The sequence below is a fragment of the Saccopteryx leptura genome, chromosome 1 (assembly GCF_036850995.1).
Source record: "Saccopteryx leptura isolate mSacLep1 chromosome 1, mSacLep1_pri_phased_curated, whole genome shotgun sequence".
In the NCBI taxonomy this organism is placed as follows: Eukaryota; Metazoa; Chordata; class Mammalia; order Chiroptera; family Emballonuridae; genus Saccopteryx; species Saccopteryx leptura.
This window is the reverse complement of record NC_089503.1, coordinates 389,205,665-389,221,197: the sequence shown is the minus strand read 5'-3', so window position 1 is coordinate 389,221,197 and position 15,533 is coordinate 389,205,665. Positions and strand designations below refer to the sequence as shown.

The following is a 15,533-nucleotide window of genomic DNA, read 5'->3' as shown; positions in this document are numbered from 1 at the left end:
TACAATGGCCTTGCAGTATAACTTGATATCAGGAAGTGTAATACTTCCCACATTATTCTTTTTTTTTTAAGATTACTGAGTCTATTCATGTTCTTTTTTGGTTCCATATAAATTTTTGGAATATGTGATCTATGTTTCTAGATATTTTAATTGGTATTGCATTTAATTTATAGGTTGCTTTGGGTAATATAAACATTTTGATTATGTTTATTCTTCCTAACCATGAGCACAGTGTATGCTTCCACTTGTTTGTATCTTTCTTGATTTCTCTTATCAATGTTTTATAATTTTCTGAGTACAAGTCTTTAGTCTCCTTGGTTAACTCCTTGGAACTTTATTTTTTTGGTTGTCATAGTGAAGCGGACTGTTTCCTTAATTTCTCTTTCTGACTGTTCATTGTTGGTGTATAAAAATGCCTCTGATTTCTGAGTATTAATTTTATATCCTGCCACTTTGCTGAATTCATTTATCAACTCCAGTAGTTTTTTGACTGAGACTTTAGGATTTTCTATATACAATATCATATCATATGCAAATAATGATACTTTTACTTCTTCGTTCCCAACTTGAATGCCTTTTATTTCTTCTTCCTGTCTGATTGCTGTGACTAGGACTTCCAGGACTATGTTGAATAAGAGTGAAGAAGGGGGCACCCCTGCCTTGTTCCTGATCTTAAGGGGATTGCTTTTAATTTTTGCCCATTGAATATGATGTTGGCTGTGTGTTTGTCATAGTTGGCTTTTATCATGTTGAGGTATGTTCCCTGTATTCCCACTTTGTTGAAAGTTTTGATCATGAATGGTTGCTGAATTTTATCAAATGCTTTTTTGCATCTATTGAAATTATCATGTGGTTTTTCCCCTTCCTTTTGTTTATGTGGTGAATCACATTAATTGATTTGTGAATATTGTACCAGCCTTGCCTCCCCAGATTAAATCCCACTTGACCATGGTGTATGATTTTTTCCATATATTTTTGGATCCAGTTTGCTACTATTTTGTTGAGGATTTTAGCATCTATATTCATCAAGGATATTGGCCTATAATTTTCTTTTCTTTGTGTTGTCTTTGCCTGGTTTTGGAATCAGAATTATGCTTGGCTCATAAAAGGAGCTTGGAAGTCTTTCTTCCTCTTAAATTTATTAAAATAGCTTGAGAAGGATAGGAGTTAGTTCTTCTTTGAATATTTGATAGAATTCACTTGTGAAGCCATCAAGGCCCCAGACTTTTCTTTGTTAGGAGTTTTTTGATAACTGTTTCCATCTCATTTGGTGTAATCAGTCTGTTAGGTTTTCTGATTCTTCCAGATTGATTTTTGGAAGATTGTATGTTTCAAGGAATTTGTTCATTTCATGTAGGCTGTCTAGTTTTTTTGGCATACAGTTCTTCATAGTATTTCTTACAGTGTTTTGTATTTCTGTTGTGTCAGTTTTTATTTCTCCACTCTGATTTCTAATTTTATTTATTTGAGTCCTCTCTTTTTTTCTTGATGAGTCTAGTTAAAGGTTCATCGATCATGTTTACCTTTTCAAAGAACCAGCTCCTGGTTTCATTGATCCTCTGTATTGTTTCTTTAGCTTCTATGTCATTTATTTCTGCTCTGATCTTTATTATTTCCTTCCTTCTACTACATTTCAGTTTACTGCTTATCTTTTTCTAGTTCTTTTAGGTGCAGGGTTAATTTGTTTATTTGATCATTTTCTACTTCTTAAACTGTGCCTGTAGAGCTATGAACTTTCCTCCCAGTACTAATTTTGCTGTGTCCAAGAAATTTTGTGTTGTTGTATGTTCATTATCATTTGTTTCTACAAATTTCTTAATTTCTCCTTTGATCTCATTCTTAATCTGTTTGTTATATAACAACCTGCTATTTAATTTTCATATGTTTGAGAATTTTTGAGCTTTTCTATTGTGGTTCATTTTGTTTCATGCCACTGTGATCAGAGAAAGTTCTTGATATGATTTCAATCTTCTTAAATATTTTTGATACCACTTTTGTGGCCTAACATGTGGTCTACCCTAGAGAATGTACAATGTGCACTTGAAAAGAATGTATATTCTGCTGCTTTAGGGTGAATGGTTCTGAAGATATCTGTTAAATTGAGATGATCTAATGTGTCCTTTAAGTCTGCTGTTTCTTTGTTAATTTTTTTCTTGAGGATCTATGTAGTGATGTTAGTGGGGTATTGAAATCCCCTACTATTATAGTATTGCTGTTGATCTCGACCTTTGTATCTATCAAAGTCTGCTTTATATATTTAGGTGCTCCTATATCAGGTGCCTAGATATTTATAATAGTTATATCTTCCTGATGGATTGCTCCCTTTATCATTATATAGTGGCCTCTTCATCTCTTACTATAGTCTTTATTTTAAAGTTCATTTTGTCTGATATAAGTATTGCTACTCCAGATTTTTTTTTATTTCCATTTGCATGAAATATTTTTTTCATCTCTTTACCTTCAGTCTATGTGCATCTTTGATTTTAAGGTGTGTCTCCTGTAGACAGCATATGTACAGGTCCTGTTTTCTTATCCATGCAGCTACCCTATATCTTTTGATTGGATCATTTAATCTATTTACATTTAAGGTTTTTATTGATATGTAGTTGTTTATTGCCATTTTATTTTTTAAAGTTGTATTTATTTTTTGCTATATTCTTTTCCCATTTTGATCTGTTTACAACAGGCCCCTTAACATTTTCCGCACCATTTTTTTTAGTTTTAATGAATTCCTTGAGGGTTTTTTTGTTTTATGGGTTTTTTTTTTTGTTTTGTTTTGTTTTTTGTTTGTTTGTTTTTTTTGGTCTGGAAAGGTTTTTATTTCTCCTTCAATTTTAAATGATAGCCTTGCTGGATAAAGTAGTATTGGTTGTAGGTTCTTGTTCTGCATTACTTTGAATATTTCTTGCCATTCCCTTCTGGCCTCAAGTGATTCTGTTTAGAAGTCTGATGTCATCCTTATGGGGGCTCCTCTGTAGGTGATAGCCTTTTTTTCTCTAGCAGCTTTTAATATTTTCTCTTTATCACTTGACTTTAGTATTTTAATTATGATATGTCTTGATGTAGATTTCTTTGAGTTTCTCTTTAATGGAGTTCTCTTTGCTTTTTGAACTTGTGAGAGTTTCTCCTGCATTAATTTAGGGAAGTTTTCAGCTATGATATGCTTGAGAAAAGTCTCTATCCTTTTTTCTTTCTCTTCTTCAGGAACCTCTATGATGCAGATGTTATTTCTCTTCATGTTTTCACAGAGCTCTCTAAGACTTTCCTTAGACATTTTAGTCTCTTTTCTTTTTTCTTCTCTGCTTTTATGCCTTCATTTCACTTGTCCTCCAACTCACTGATTTGATCCTTAGCTTCATCCATTCTGTTTTAAATTTCTTCCATTGTGGTCTTCATTTCTGATATTGTATTTGTCATCTACAAATGATTCTTTTTTAATATTTCAATATCCTTTTTTATACTTGCTATTTGTTTATTTAGGTGTTTGTAATGACTATCCATTGTTGTTCTAAGAACCCTAAGTATCCTTACAATCATTATTTTGGACTACACAATAGAAGTTTGGTTATTTCCATATCACTCATTTCAATTCCTGGGGGTTTCTCTTGAGGTTTCATTGGGATTGCACTTCTCTGTCTTCTAATTATGTCTGTGTTTTGGGGTGTTTTGTTTGTAGAGCTGGTTGAGTCTAGGCTTGGTGTTCTCTGCCTCCAGTTTTCTTTTTTTTTTTTTTTTTTGTATTTTTCTGAAGCTGGAAACGGGGAGAGACAGTCAGACAGACTCCCGCATGCACCCAACCGGGACCCACCCGGCACGCCCACCAGGGGCGACACTCTACCACTGAGCCAACCGGCCAGGTCCCCTCCAGTTTTTAATTGTGTTATTTCTAGGTCTTCTTGGATTGTCATTGGCTATTATTTGTAATCCACGTTTGAATTTGGGCCACTTTGAAGTCTCGATTTGTTTATTTTCTTACCAGGTAATAGTCTTGTTTACTAATATTAGCAGGGGACTGTATCCAGAAATGATTTGGGTGTAATCTGTGACTCTCAAGGCCTCTTCTGCTAGTTACTCTCTCTGTGGGAAGGGTGTTTTCTCAACTTCAGTAGGGGGAGGTATATCTCAGATCTCCATGAAGACCTGAGTTACTGCCCATTCTCCTCACTTCTTGTTTTCAGCTGTATCTTGTTGTGCTGATTGGAGCTGGAGAGATGTCTGAAGATCTGTGACCTGGAATCACTTTAGTCTTTTCTTTTGTATTAGGATCAGCCTCTCCCCCAACTATGGCCGCCTCCAGCCCTGAATGAGTCAGTTTCTCAGGCCATTCCCTGCATTTTTCTGCCCTTCACCGTCTGTCTCTCTCTCTCCCCTTTCTTTTTGGATGACAAGCCGACCCTTTCAACACACCTCGTTCCCTGTTCGCCAGGCAAGTGGCTATGAGAATTATTTTCTGCCCTTTTTCCTGGAATGAGAGCCCTTCTGGGCTCTCAGCCTCACACACACACCCCATTCCTGTAAGCAGGGGAGATTCAGGCGCTCTCTACCAGGTTTGTTGTGGTTTCTTCTTCGCTCCTTGGTTTTTGAGAAAAGTTCTTGTAGTCCAGAGTTGGTTTTTCAAGCTGATTGTTCCTAAATTAGTTTGTAATCCAGTTTGGTGGTGTGAGCTGGGAGTCTGTGCATCCGCCTACTCCACTGGCATCTTCAGGTCCCACTCCAATACTTGAGTTTTAGATTGTCCCAATTATTTTTTTCTTGGGAATGGTCTTTATATATATATATATCTCTGTAATGTATAAAGCAGATTTTATAATACTAGTGCACAAACCCAGATTTATCATGAATGCTTCCTTTAATGTTCACTTTATCATTGCTGGTACAGGCCTGTTCCCTATGTGAATATGTTTGTTTTTTATCTGAAAAATGTGATAGTTCTCTGACATGAGAACACTTACTATTGTACATCTAAAATTTCTGACCTAACACCCTCATCATTTTATTTACTGATTTAGTTGCTTGTGCACAAGGAACAGGGGAGGGATCACAGCATTGCCTCCGATGGGTGAAGTGTCTTTTGGAACCTCAGGGTTTCTACTATAACAGACATGGGTTCATGTGTGCTCCAAAGTGAACTATGAAAGGGGCCCATTTCTGTTCTTCCTTCTACCAGAAATTGGAATGCGTTCTTAATTTCTTCCTTTTCCCTTTCACCTGAGAGTGAAGAGCAGAAAAGCCAGTACCAATAACCTCCTCCCCTGTCATTTACTCATCTCTCCCTTACACCACTGTCTTCCTCTGAATGACCATCATATTATCATTTCAGTATCTTGGTGTTCCAACTCAGACATCCGGTCTTCATTTCTGTTCAGTTTCTCCCATTATTACTCCTCCAATTGTTTTTTTGTTGCATCAGGAAATTAGAGCCTTTCAAATTAATTTTATCAATAAGATATTTGAAAGTGTAGGTACTTTTAAATTTGGAAGATGTAAGTTTCCTCCAAAGACAGCTCAGGTCATGTGATCAGAACCTCCCTCACTGTCATTCCTTTCCCTTCATCTGATTGAATTAGCTTCATTCAACGCTAATTAAAACAGACACTCAGATACCATAAGACTTAAAATTAATAGGTGGACAAGAATGTGAATAGATACACATAAGAACCTAACCTGGTCTTACCAATATGAGCAGTCTTTCAGTAACCTTTATACAATTGTTGTAGAAACTTTGTACATTGAAGGTACTGCAATTAGAATGGAAGACATACATATAAAAAAACATCCAAAGACCTTAAATTTGACAAATATATCAGAGTGGTTCACATAGACTGAAAAAGAATAAAAAATAATTCTATTACAAATAACAAATAACTGTTTTTCAAATTTTACAAAATTTTGTAAATATGCTTAATTTCTCCTATTTAAGGTTTTTTTAATGTTTCATTGAAATTCTTGGAGTGACCTTGATTAATAAAAGTGTGCAGGTCTCAGGTGCACAATTCTATAACACACCAGTCATGTATCCTTCTATTACCCTGTTATTTATTTTAAATATTTATGTCTCCAAATGTCATGTGGTATTTCAAAGTAGTACTGATATCAAGGCAATGGATTTTCAAGGTATATATTTTATTCATGGAATAGACGAGACTTGTGCACGTGGCAGAAAGAACCATTATCGGGTGGAACGCTTGTGTTACAAATTCTTTACAGAGTGCAGAAATACTGTATCATGTGCCTGTGCTTCAGTATTTGATTCTCAGTTAAGACAAAGGTACAAAAGTAAAGTCCAGTGAGAACAGAATCTCCTTCAGAGCATCCAAGTCTTTTGTCCCTCCTGAATTCAACACCCATAAGTATTGAGATATTCTTTACTCAGGAATGTGATAAAACAGAAAATCAAACATATTATGTGTAAAAATCAGTCTGTGGAAAACAACATGGAGAATGTAGCCCCCAGACTTCTGACCCTGTGTCACTGGGAGGAGCTGTGTGTCAGTGATCCTTCCACAGTTTGGTGCCCAATCTGCATGATGTCACTGCCAAAGCAGTAACACTCACTGATGGGTTTAAAGCATCCAATGACTATATTAAGCTCACAAACTGAATTATAGGAACATAAATATTTCAAATAGACCAAGCATATTTTTAGCCTGGCCAGTGGTCACTCAGTGGATAGTATGTGGACCAGGAACACTGAGGTTGCCAGTGTGATCCTGGGTTTCCCAGGACATGGCACCCAGAACAACTACATACAACTAAAGTGACATAGCTGTGCGTACATATGCTTTGCTCCTGCCTCCCACCACTTCTCAATAAAATAGTAATAAATTAAATCTTTCCAGAAAAACAATTACTTTTAAATTAACCAGAAAGAATAATAGTTTTAAAATTGTATATTATTTTACTAAATTAACTTTATTTTTCACCTTTCTTTTTACTGCAGTTTACCCGTACACAGTAGTGAGCTCTGAGCCAGGGAATATGTGTGCCTATGGTGGGGTGATTTGTGTGTGTGTGTGAGTGTGTGTGTGTGTGTTCATCTGGACTGTGGTCAGGTTAATTCTAAATTTGAATATATCAGTAAATTTGAATTCTCTTTGTAGTTGTTCCCATTAAATTGACATTGACCTTTTTTTTTTTTTTTCAGAGAAATGTAAAGAAAGAATAGATAAAAATTACTGGTATTCCTTTATTCTTGATCCACTTGAAAATATCTGGTTTATTTTTGCTTTTGACATTTCAAGCCTATTTATCCAAGCGCCTTACATTAGCCAATGTCATCAGTTCCTATGGCTGAGTAGTATTCCATAGTATATATGTACCACTTCTTCTTTATCCAGTCTTACATTGAAGGGATTTTGGTTGTTTCCATGTCTTGGCCACTGTGAACAATGCTGCTATGAACATGGGGAAGCATGTGTCTTTACGTACCAATGTTTTTGAGTTTGGGGGATATATACCCAGTAGAGGGATTGCTGGGTCATGTGGTAGTTTTATTTTTAGTTATTTGAGGAACCACCATACTTTCTTCCATAATGGTTGTACTACTTTACATTCCCACCAACAGTGGATGAGGGTTCCTTTTTCTCCACAACCTTTCCAACACTTGTTATTACCTGTCTTGTTGTAATAGTGAATCTAACAGCTGTGAGGTGGTATCTCATTGTAGTTTTGATTTGCATTTCTCTAATAGCTAATGAAGATGAACATTTTTCCATGTATCTGTTGCCCATTTGTATTTTTTCCTGGGAGAAGTGTCTGTTCATGTCCTCTTCCCATTATTTTATTAGATTGTTTGTTTGTTGTTGAGTTTTATGAGTTCTTTGTATATTTTGGATATTAGGCCCTTATCTGAGCTGTTGTTTGAAAATATCATCTCCCATTTAGTTGGTTGACTGTTTGTTTTGTTCTCAGTTTCTCTTGCTGAGCAAAAACTTCTTAGTCTGATGTAGTCCCATCATTTATCTTTGCCTTCACTTCCCTTGCCTTTGGAGTCAAATTCATAAAGTGCTCTTTATAACCAAGGTCCATGAGTTTAGTAACTGTTTTCTTCTATGTATTTTATTGTTTCAGATATTATTTTTAGGTCTTTGATTTATTTTGAATTAATTTTTATACAGGGAGATAAATTGTAGTTGAGTTTCATTCTTTGCATGTGGCTTTCCAGTTTTCCCAGCAACATTTGTTAAGAGGTTTCTTTTTCTCCATTGTGTGTTATTGGCCCCTTTATCAAAAATCATTTGACCGTATATATTTGGTTTTATTTCTGGGCTTTCTATTCTGTTCCATTGGTCGGAGTGTCTATTTTTCACCAATACCATACTATTTTGATTATCATGGCTCTGTAATATAATTTGAAGTCAGCTATTATAATGCCTCCAGCTTCATTCTTTTTTCTTAGGATTGTTTTGGCTATTTGGGGTGTTTTATAATTCCATATAAAGGTGATAATTTTTTTTGTTCTATTTCTTTAAAAAAGGACATTGAAATTTTGATGGGAATTGCATTAAATTTGTATATTGTTTAGGTAATATATTCATTTTGACTATATTTATTCTTCCTATCCAAAGCAAGGAATATTTTTCCATTTCATTGTATCTTTTTTGATTTCCCTTAACAATGCTCTGTAGTTTTTAATATTGGTCCTTTACATTTTTTTTTTTTGTATTTTTCTGAAGCTGGAAACGGGGAGAGACAGACAGACTCCCGCATGTGCCCGCCCGGGATCCACCCTGCACACTCACCAGGGGCGACACTCTGCCCACCAGGGGGCGATGCTCTGCCCCTCCGGGGCATCACTCTGCCGCGACCAGAGCCACTCTAGCCTGGCCAGGAATCGACCCGGGTCCCCCGCACGCCAGGCCGATGCTCTACCACTGAGCCAACCGGCCAGGGCCTACATTTTTTTATGTTATTCCTAGGTATATTATTTTTTGTTGCAACCATGAAGGCGATTAATTTTTCTAGTTTAGTTTCTGATGTTTCATCATTAGCATATATGTAGGCAATAGACTTTTGTGTATTAATTTTGTATCCTGGTCTTACTGTATTGGTTTATTGTTTCTAGTAGTCCTTTTGTGGAGTCTTTGGGGTTTTCTATGTACAGGATTATATCATCTACAAACAGTGAAACTTTTACTTCTTCTATCACAATATGAATGCTTTTTATTTCTTTCTCTTCTCTGATTGCTCTGGCTATTACTTCCAGCACTATTTTGAATAAGAGTGGAGAGAGTGGAAAACCTTGTCTTGTTCTTGATTATAGGGGGAAAGTCCTCAGTTTTATGCCATTTAATATGATGATAGCTGATGGTTTATCATGAATGGTCATTATTATGTTGAGTTCTTTTCCTTCTATACCTATTTTTTTGAGTTTTTTAAACTTAAAATGGTGTTGTATTTTATCAAATGCCTTTTCCGCATCTATTGATAGGATCATATAATTTTTGTTCTTTGTTTTATTCATATGGTGTATTATGTTAACTGTTTTACCTATCTCGAACTATCCTTGTGATTCTGGGATGAATCCCACTTGATCATGATGTATTATTTTCTTAATGTGTTGTTGTATTAGATTTGCTAGTATTTTGTTTAGTATTTTAGCATCTGTATTAGTTAGAAATATTGGTCTGTAGCTTTCTTTCTTTGTGTTGTCCTTGCCAATTTTTGATATGAGGGTTATGTTGGCCTCATAAAATGTGATTGGAGGTATTGTTGGTTCTGCTTCAATTTTTTGGAAGACTTTGAGTAAACTAGGCACCAAGTCTTCTTTGAATGTTTGATAAAATTCACTAGTATAGCTGTCTGTCCCTGGACTTTTATTTGGGGAAAGGTTTTTTATTGTTGTTTCTATTTCCTCCCTGCTTATGGGTCTGCTTAGGCTTTCTGCTTCATCATGACTCAGTCTAGGAAGATTGTATTGTTCTAGGAATTTATCCCTTGCTTCTAGAATGTTAAATTTGGTGGCATATAGTTTTTCATAGGATTCTACAATAATTCTTTGTATATCTATGATATCTGTGGTGATTTCTACTCTTTCATTTTGGATTTTGTTTATATGAGTCCTTTCTCTTTTTTCCTTGGTGAGTCTTGCCAAGGGATTGTCAATTTTGTAGATCTTTTCAAAGAACCAGCTCCTTGTTTTATTAATTTTTTTCTATAATTTTTCTGTTCTATACTTTATTTATTTCTGCTCTGACTTTTATTATTTCCTTTGTTCTGCTGGTTTTGGGCTGTATTTGTTCTTCTTTTTCTCGTTTCTTAAGATGTGAAGCGGTTTACTTGGGCTCGCTCTTTTTTGTTTATATAGGCCTGTAGAGATATGAACTTTCCTCTTATTACTGCTTTTGTTGTACCCCAGAGATTCTAATATGTCATATTGTTATTTTCATTTATCTGTATGTAACTTTTGATCTCTGTGCTTATTTCTTCTTTGACCCACTCATTTTGTAAAAGTATGTTTTTTAATTTTCACATTTTTGTGGGTTTGTTTATCTCTTCTTTGGCGTTGAAGTCTAGCTTCAAAGCTTTATGATCAGAGAATATGCTTGGTATAATGTCAATCTTTTTAAATTTGTAGATGTTATTTTTGTGGCCCAACATATGGTCAATTCTTGAGAATGTTCCATGTACACTAGAGAAAAATATATACTCTGACACTTTGGGTTGAAATGTCTTGTAGATGCCTATCATATCCAATTGTTCTAGTGTTTCATTTAAGGCCAATATTTCTTTATTGATTTTCTGTTTGGATGAACAATCTAGAGCCGTCCGCAGTATATTAGGTCTCCAGGTATGATTGTATTTTTTGTTTTTAGGTCAGTCATTAGCTGTCTTATATATTTTGGTGCTCCATGGTTTGGTGCATATATATATATATATTGAGAAGTGTTATGTCTTTTTGATTCAATGTTCCCTTTATCATTATGAAATGACCGTCTTTGTCTCTGATTACCTTTTCTATCTTGTAGTCAACATTGTTAGGTATGACTATGGCTACATCTGCTTTTTTCTGAATGTTGTTTGCTTGGAGTATTGTTTTCCAAGTCTTCACTTTGAATTTGTTTTTATCCTTGTAGCTTAGATGTGTTTCTGTAGGCAGCATACAGTTGGATTTCCTTTTTTAATTCATTCTGCTAATCTGTGTCCTTTTTTGGTGAATTCAATCCATTTACATTTAGTGTAATTATAGACACTTGAGGGTTTCTTATAAACATTTTATATATTGCTTTCTGATAGTTTTGTATCTTTTTTAGTTCCTCTGTTTTCTTCTTCTATCATTTGTTTTTGTTTGGTTGTAATCCACACTTCTTTCTTCTGTTACTTTTTTTTTCTTCAAGCCATGTGCCTCTAAGGTTTTTTTTTCAGGGGTGGTTACCATTAAGTAATAGAAAGGATACATATCATGTTCATTGTTGTACACTATCTTATGAGTGCTTCTGCACTCCATCCTCCTTTTCTACTGTTAATCTTTGTTCTCTCCCCTTTTATGTTTTTGTTGTCACAGATTAATCTTGTTTTTATTGTGATCTTGATGAAGCTTTTACTTGTAGTTTTGTTTTGTTTTGTTTTTTGTATCTGGATGGAAAACCTCTATTAGTATTTCCTGAACTGGGTGTTTTCTGGTGATAAATTCCCTTATCTTTTGTTTATCTGTGAATGATTTTATTTCATCTTTGTATTTGAAGGATTGCTTTAATGGATATAGTATTCTTGGCTGGAAGTTTCTCTCTTTCAAAACTTTAAATATTGGGGTCCACTTTCTTATAGCTTGTAGAATTTCTGCTGAGAAATCATATGATAATCTAATGGGCCTCCCTTTATATGTTGTATTCTTCTTTTCTCTGGCTGCCTTAAGAATTTTTTCATTGTCATTAGTTTGTGATAATTTTATTATGATATGCCTTGGAGTAGATCTTTTTGGGTTAAGATAACTTGACGTTCTGTTTGCTCTTGAATTTGAGGCTTTATTTCTTTCCATAGGCTTGGGAAGTTCTCACCTATTATTTGCTTGAATATATTCTCCATTCTATTTTCTCTCTCTTCTCCTTCTGATATACCCATTTTTATATGTTGCTCTTTCTATTGGAGTCAGAAAATTCCTGTAGGGCTTTTTCATTTTATTTAATTCTTGAATTTCTCTCCTCCTCTCTCTGTAGTGCCTCTAGTTGCCTGTCTTTTATGTAACTAAATCTCTCCTCTGTCCAGCCTATTCTATTAACTAAGCTTGTTATCTCATTTTTCAGTTTATGAATTGAGTTTTTTTATCTCTGTTTGATTGTCTTTTATACTTTCAATTTTTTTGGTTATGTATTCTTTATGTTTGTTGAATTGTTTTTTTAATTCCCTAACATGCCTTTCTGTGCTATCTTGTATTTTCTCGAGCATTTTTAGGACTGCAATTTTAAATTCCCTGTCATTTAATTGCAAGGTTTTCAAGCTATTGAATTTTTTTCTATAGATTTTTCCCATCTATCTCAGCTACACCTCTGTCTTTTGTATCCATGATATTTGATTTCTTTTTCTAGTGGCATTTGAGAGTGGCATTGTTAGTAACACTAATAACAGTTGATAAAAAAATAAAATAAATATATAAAATGTTTTTAGAAAATACAGTGAAAAAATGAAAATTTTATTGTGCTAAGTGGAACAAAAATTATATAGAATGGAGGGCCTGAGTTGGGGGGAACTGATAAAGAGATAAAGAGCCAAGTAAGAAGCACACAAAATGCCACAAGGAAAAGATAGGAATCAAGAGTAAAATAATTTGTTTTTAAATGACAGTCAAATGAGAGAAAAAGTGAAAGAGAAAAGAAGAAAAAAATTAAAAAATACAGTGAAAAAAGAAAATTCTATTGTATTAAGTGGAGCAGAAACTAGATAGAAAGGAGAGCCAGAGTTAAGAGAAATGCTAATTAGATAACAAGTGAATTAGAAAGCACACAAAATGCCACAAAGAAAAAATTTGAATCTAGAATAAAATAATTTTTTTGTCATTCTGGAAATGTTGTCTCTGAACTTGTGTACCCTGATTTATAAATGTCACCCAATTAAAATTAGTAAATTAAAAAAATAATTTGTGAGGATCGAATGAAAGAAAAAATTAGAGAGAAAAGAAGAAACAAAAAGACAGGGAGAAAAAAGAGAGAGTTAAGGGTTTTGTGATGTAACCATCATAGCAAAAAACAAGAATTGAAAATGTAACACCTATGGGTGATGAAGTTCAAAATGAAAAGGAAAGAATAAAATGGAAAGAGGATAGAATGACCAAAGTGAAAGAAATAAAAGATAAAAAATACAAGAAAAAATGGAAAAAGTTATACACTGTGGTTTTTTCCTGGTTTTGAGAGGTTATCTTCTTCCTTTATCTTTCTTCTCTCCCTTTTTGGCTAGTGGCACTGTATCCCAGATTTCGCCCCTGTGGCACTCTTAGGCAGAGATTTGCTGTTGGTTTGTTAAGGTGATGACATAAACTAGACATCGGTCTCATTGGTAGTTGGGGCTTGTTAGCATTTGCAGGCTCCAACAATGGATGAGTCCATTTTCTCAGAGCCTCTCCCCACATCTTTCCTTCCTGTACCAGCAGCCTGAGGCTCCAGCTGTGAAGTTTCCTTAGGCACTGCCTGGAGAGCAAGAGGCTCTAAGAACTGCCAAATCCTCCCTCTATCCCCACTCAATGCAGGGTTCTGGGTAAGGCTTTGCCAGCAAGAGCCACCAGCGTAAGCCAACAGGACAGTAAGCAGACTGTGGGTTAGGATCCTTTTTAAGGGTTATGGGGTAGGTCTAGTTTGCCTCATTATTCTGCGGGTCTGTTCTCAAGAGTCTGCCTGCTCCAGCAAGCTGCCTGCACTCACAGCCCCCCAGCACTTTCAAAGTTCTCCTCCATGGGAATATGCTTGGTTACCTGTGTTGGTTGGCGGTGGTGCTCCACCTGGACTGGTCCGGGCATAGTGAACTCAGCCTCAAGCACTTCCCACTGGCTATTGGCAAGAGAGCCAGGATTGCATAGAAACTCTGGGTACAGGCCATGCAGAAGACCACTACTGACAGTCTCTGACCTAGCCCCTCCCCTGGAACATGGGTATCCACACCCAGAGCGCCAGGTAGAACAACTCACACACTGCCCATGCTCGCCAACTGAAGATCGGGAGTGAACAAAGGCCAAAGCTGCTATGGTATCAGTCGCCGCAAGCAACCCACTTGCTCACCTCTGTGGGGGTTTGCTGTTGGCATTAGTTCCGTGTTGCCAATCTCGAGTTGAGCCCTGGGCACAGTCTCTCTTTGGCTTGAACATCTCTGCCCTAGCCCAGCTTATTCCCTCTCCTCTAGCCCTCCCTTCATTTCAGATCCAGCTGAAAGCAGCCCTTCCTCAGGTCAGTGAGGAAAGTGGAATAATTTGTTCTCTGTCTTATTTCCTTCACAGTGGTTATATATATTCAGCCACCCTTCGCCCAATCGTAGCTTTGTTTGGCATGTGTATATTTCAGTTGCTTCTGAGATTGTTTTTCAGTCTCTAGTTGTTGAATCTGTTGAAATTTCAGGGGAAGGTATGAAGAGTACCCCTCATGGGGCCATTTCTCTGACATCACTCAATGTTGTGCTTTTCTAAACACAGTTACAAATACATATAATTTTTTTCTAGGAATGGTCTTCAAGAACATATCCCTTGAATGTACAGAGTAGTGTTTATATTACTAATGAAGCAATATTAGTTGTGCAGAGATGGGGGCCTCTACTGTACACTTCGTCCTCACTGGTGAAGTCCCATCTCACATGTGAATACGTTTCTTTTTTATCTGAAAAAGTTGATAATCCTCTGATATGAGAATGCTTAGTATTGCACATCCTCAAATCTCTGACCTAACTCCCTCAACCTTTTATTTCCTGATTTAGTTTCTTGTGCACAAGAACAGGGGAGGGAACAAAGCATTGCCTTCAATGGGTGACATGTCCTTCAGAACCTCAGGGTTCCTACTTTCACAGACATGGGTCAATGTGAACTTTAGAGTGAACAACCAATGGGGACCCATTTCTGCTCCCCTTTCTACCAGACAGTCTGTTTTCACTTGAAATTATTTCTTTATTTCTTCCTTTTCCTTTTCAGATACGACTGAACAGCAGAAAGGTCAGTACCAATAACCTACCCCACTTGTTATTCTTTCATCTCCTCCTTACACTGTTGTCCTCCCTCTCAGTGACCTTCTCACTATTACCTCAGCATCTTGTCCTCCCAGCTCTGATTCTCCTTCTTCACATGTTATTCAGTTTCTCCTATTATGACCTCTCCAATTGTCTTGTTGTTGCATCAAGGACCCAGAGCCTTTCTGTAAAATTATTTTTATCAATAACATATCTGGAAGTGTAGGTACTTTTAATGATTTTGGGTGTAAGTTTTCTCTGAGAACAGCTCTACTTTTTGATACATAACTTCCCTCACTGTCATTTCTTTACCTTCATCTGATTTACTTAGTTTCATTGAGCCCTGATGTAAAACAGACACTCAGATACACTAAATTAGAGAATAAATAGGTGTAAAA

General features: G+C 35.9%; 1 protein-coding gene across 1 annotated transcript in view; it reads left to right on the top strand.

Annotated features, from left to right (window-relative positions):
• LOC136388496 (uncharacterized protein PF3D7_1120000-like) overlaps positions 1-15,533 on the top strand; it is a 419,710-nt gene that overhangs the window by 341,537 nt on the left and 62,640 nt on the right. Inside the window, exons 36-37 of the mRNA XM_066360321.1 lie at positions 14,420-14,543; positions 15,101-15,121. Coding sequence (XP_066216418.1) covers positions 14,420-14,543; positions 15,101-15,121 — 145 coding nt within the window. The remainder of the gene's footprint in view (positions 1-14,419; positions 14,544-15,100; positions 15,122-15,533) is intronic.